General features: G+C 47.1%; 1 protein-coding gene across 1 annotated transcript; it reads right to left on the bottom strand.

Annotated features, from left to right (window-relative positions):
• Positions 1 to 264: 264 nt before the first annotated feature.
• Pabpc4l (poly(A) binding protein, cytoplasmic 4-like) lies at positions 265 to 3,302 on the bottom strand. The gene has a single exon (XM_005386713.2). It carries the CDS (start codon positions 2,863 to 2,865, stop codon positions 1,627 to 1,629), a length of 1,239 nt encoding a protein of 412 aa, XP_005386770.1. The 5' UTR covers positions 2,866 to 3,302; the 3' UTR covers positions 265 to 1,626.
• Between the last annotated feature and the right edge of the window lie 318 nt (positions 3,303 to 3,620).

Below are 3,620 nucleotides of genomic sequence, written 5' to 3'. Positions count from 1 at the left end.
TATATGTATATATGAAAAAAAACTGGTGGAAAATGTAACACATTTAAAGAGGATCTCTTTGCATAATAACATTAAATGTTACTCTTCTAATCTTTTTCATTGTCCATACCTTTTCATTGACTAAAAGTGATTTTAATTTAGAAAATGTTCAAAGAATATATATAATATAGACATAAATTTCTACAAAATAAAATGAAACAAACTTTTGTTGTTCATGAACTATTATCAAGAAAAAAAATTAATATTTCTTTTATAGTAGTAATATATGAAACAAAATATTTGGATATAAGATCAAAAGAAATACCTAAGCAAATAAAAATGAGTGAAGTGATAACAAAATCTTTTTCCAGATATCTTTGGTATAAATGAATCATGGTTTATACAATAATGATTTAAATGTAAACACATAACTCTTGTCTCATTTCCCAAATGGATTTGAAGCACATAATAAGGCCTACTATACTAGAGTACTTTTAAGTACTAAAAAATGAACAGAGAAATATTGATGATTGAAAAGCAGGGAAGAAAACATAGGAATGGGATTAGAATACAACCTGTGCTAGAAAAGAGTCCAAGCAATGCCACTTTGAATTCTCATACAAACAGCCAGTGATTTTCTGATCACTTAAGGCTAAAAAAGCATCGTGATGGGTTACATAGCTCTCATAATCTAATAACAAGAGGTATACGTTTATAAAAATAAAGAAACTTTCTTTTCTGAAACCCAAGAAAATATCAGCACATGGATAACTACACAGCAGATTTAAAAACACAGAATGTAAACAGGTTTCTATGTTCTATACATACTTATTTACATGATCTTGGTGTCTAGCAAAACCTTAAGGCATGACATTCAGTTGCATACATACGAAAATACAACTTTGGGTTGCCTGCATTGCTACAGATTTATAACTTCTGGAATGTGAAAGTTAAGTTTGTACTACACAAGTGAGCAATTTAGATTACTAGAAAGTAGGAGAATTACAGTAAACCAATTTAAAGAGTAAAAACTATCTCTTAAAGTCAGTTCATAGGAGATTTTAAAAATCTACACCATCTTATGTGGAATCATTAGAAAAATAATGATGTCAAGATACAAATTTACAAGAAGTCCAAGTATTTCCTCATAGCTAAAAACACCAATCCAAAATGAAATTGGATATTCAACTGAATTTGTACTAGCAATTTAACTCTTGATTCATCAAAAAGCTTTGAAGAAAAGTCCTAAAATATTGCTAAACTAAAACTACATTGGAATCTATTTGAGCACATTTTCATAGAAGAAATTAAGCTTAGCCATCTTACTAACATGAGAAAGAAAAATATGCAAACAACTCAATTATCTGACTTTAGTTAGTTCAAAACATAATTCTATTTATTGCTGCAAATACTGTATCAACACTGAGAAAAAGATACAATTTTAACAGCTGAAGATGTGCCCCCTGTAAAATGAACTTCACATGCATTTATTTTTCCATACACGGAAAAAAAAAATGGATTTACGTGATAAAACAGTGTATTACACAATTTACTTTAAAGCAGCCATCGGTGGGATTCCTTTACTGAAGACAATGCAAGTAAAGATCTGTATTTCTCCCCATCGGCTGGTGAGAACGTCGCTCTGTCTCAGTGCCGCTTGGCCAGGGCGATGTTGAGGGGTTTGGAGCCCAGGACGCGGCCATTCATCTCAGTGAGGGCCTTGGTAGCTTCCTCGGGGGAGGAGAAGCACACCAAGCCAAACCCTTTCCTTTGTCCTTCCTCCCCCAAGACCTTGACTCTGCTAATAGATCCAAAGGATGAAAACTCCTTCCGTAGCTGCTCATCATCAATGGTGTCATCCAAGTTCTTGATATAAAGTTTTACTCCCTGGCACCTACCGATTCTTTCTTTCTTCAGCTGCTCAAACATCTGCCTCAGCTCAGCCTGTCGTTCTTCCTTCTTTTGCGCCCTACCTACAAAAACGAGCTGCCCGTTGATGTCCTTCCCATTCATTTCTTCAACAGCCTTTCTGGCGGCCTCGTGGCTATCAAAACTTACAAAGCCAAAGCCTTTGGATCTCCCACTGGAATCTGTCATCACCTTAACACTCAGGGTTTTGCCATATTTGCTGAAAATACCCTTCAGCTTCTCGTTGTCCACGTCATCACCAAAGTTCTTGATGTAAACGTTGGTGAACTCACTTGCTTTGGTACTGAATTCAGCTTCCCGATCCTTGCGGTTTTTGAATGGGGCGACAAACACCTGCCGGTCCCTGATCACTTTGCCATTCATCGCCTCGATGGCCCAGTCGGCAGAGCTCTGGTTCTGAAAGTGCACGAACGCGTAACCCTTGGATCCCTGTTCATCGCTCATCACCTTGGAGGACAGGATCTTCCCGAAACGGGAGAAGTGCTCATACAGGGTCTTGTTGTCCACGGATTTGTCCAGGTTCTTGATGAACACGTTCCCAACGCCCGATTTCCTCAAGTGCGCGTCACGCTGTGACCACATGAGGCGGATGGGTTTGCCTTTGATCACGTCAAAGTTCATGGTGTCCAGCGCCTTCTGCGCGTCGGCCAGCTGCAGGAAGTTCACGTAGGCGTAGCCCAGCGGCTGGCCGGTGGCCAGGTCCCTGCAGATGCGGATGGACAGCACGGGCCCCACGGCGCTGAACTTGTGGAACAGCAAGTCCTCCGTGGCGTCGGCGTGCAGGTCGCCCACGTACAGGGAGGCCAGGCGGTACTTGGCCTCTAGGCTCATCTCCTGGCTCCGCCCAGCACAGGCTGAGCCCCGCGATCCGCAGCGCTGTTCCTGCGAGCGCAGGGCCTGACCCAGCTCCCCAGGGTCCCTGCTGGCCAGGACTGCAGCACAGCTCCCCCAGAGCATGCAGCGCCCTCACCCAACCGTGACCCGCGGAGGTCTCGGGGCAAGTCGCGAGGCCACTCAGAAGTCTCAGAGCCTGCTGGGCCGCAGGGCTCCCTCGGCGCGCAATTCCGGGGACCCGGAGGGCGGACGCCCCAGCTGCTGGCTGCTGGGCGACAGCAGGCCTAGCCGGCCGGCGCAGCGGCGTAGAGTTTCAGCCCCGGGTGGGGGGGAGCAGCGTGACCCAGTCGCCGCCCCGCCCGACCCGAACCCCGGTACCAAGCTCTGCAGACGCAGCCCGAGGGCAGCGGTGCGGGCGGGCTGCGGACGGACGGACCGAGGGACAGACGGACTGAGCGGCGCGTAACCCGGAACTCGGGTCGGAACTTCCCGCGCGCCCGCTGCCAAGTGGGACGTTTGCTTTTTAATATTTTTTTCACTGTTTTTCTTCCCTCCGCCCCTTCCCCGTTTCCCACCCCGCGCTGCAGGATCGGCCGGGAGGCGGAGGCGCCGGGCGGGCGGAGGGAGGCCGCGGCGGGGCGGGGCCCGCTGGGCAGGCAGAGTGGGGCGGGGTGCCGCGGGGCCGGGGCGTCCGCGCTGCAGTCCGGTGCAGACCTGGCCCCCTCGCTGGGGAGGCCCAGCGTGCGCGCCTCCTGCTGCAGAGCTCTGCGGGCGCCCGCGTTTCAGGGCCGGCTTCGTGAAGGAAATCAAAGTGCGTTCCTCCGAAATCGCACTTTCCGAAGAGCGGTTATCCCTACATTGCTGAAAAGTTAGGTTTC

Source organism: Chinchilla lanigera, unplaced genomic scaffold (genome assembly GCF_000276665.1).
Source record: "Chinchilla lanigera isolate Chin_1 unplaced genomic scaffold, ChiLan1.0 scaffold00027, whole genome shotgun sequence".
In the NCBI taxonomy this organism is placed as follows: Eukaryota; Metazoa; Chordata; class Mammalia; order Rodentia; family Chinchillidae; genus Chinchilla; species Chinchilla lanigera.
This window is presented reverse-complemented; position numbering and strand designations above follow the sequence as displayed.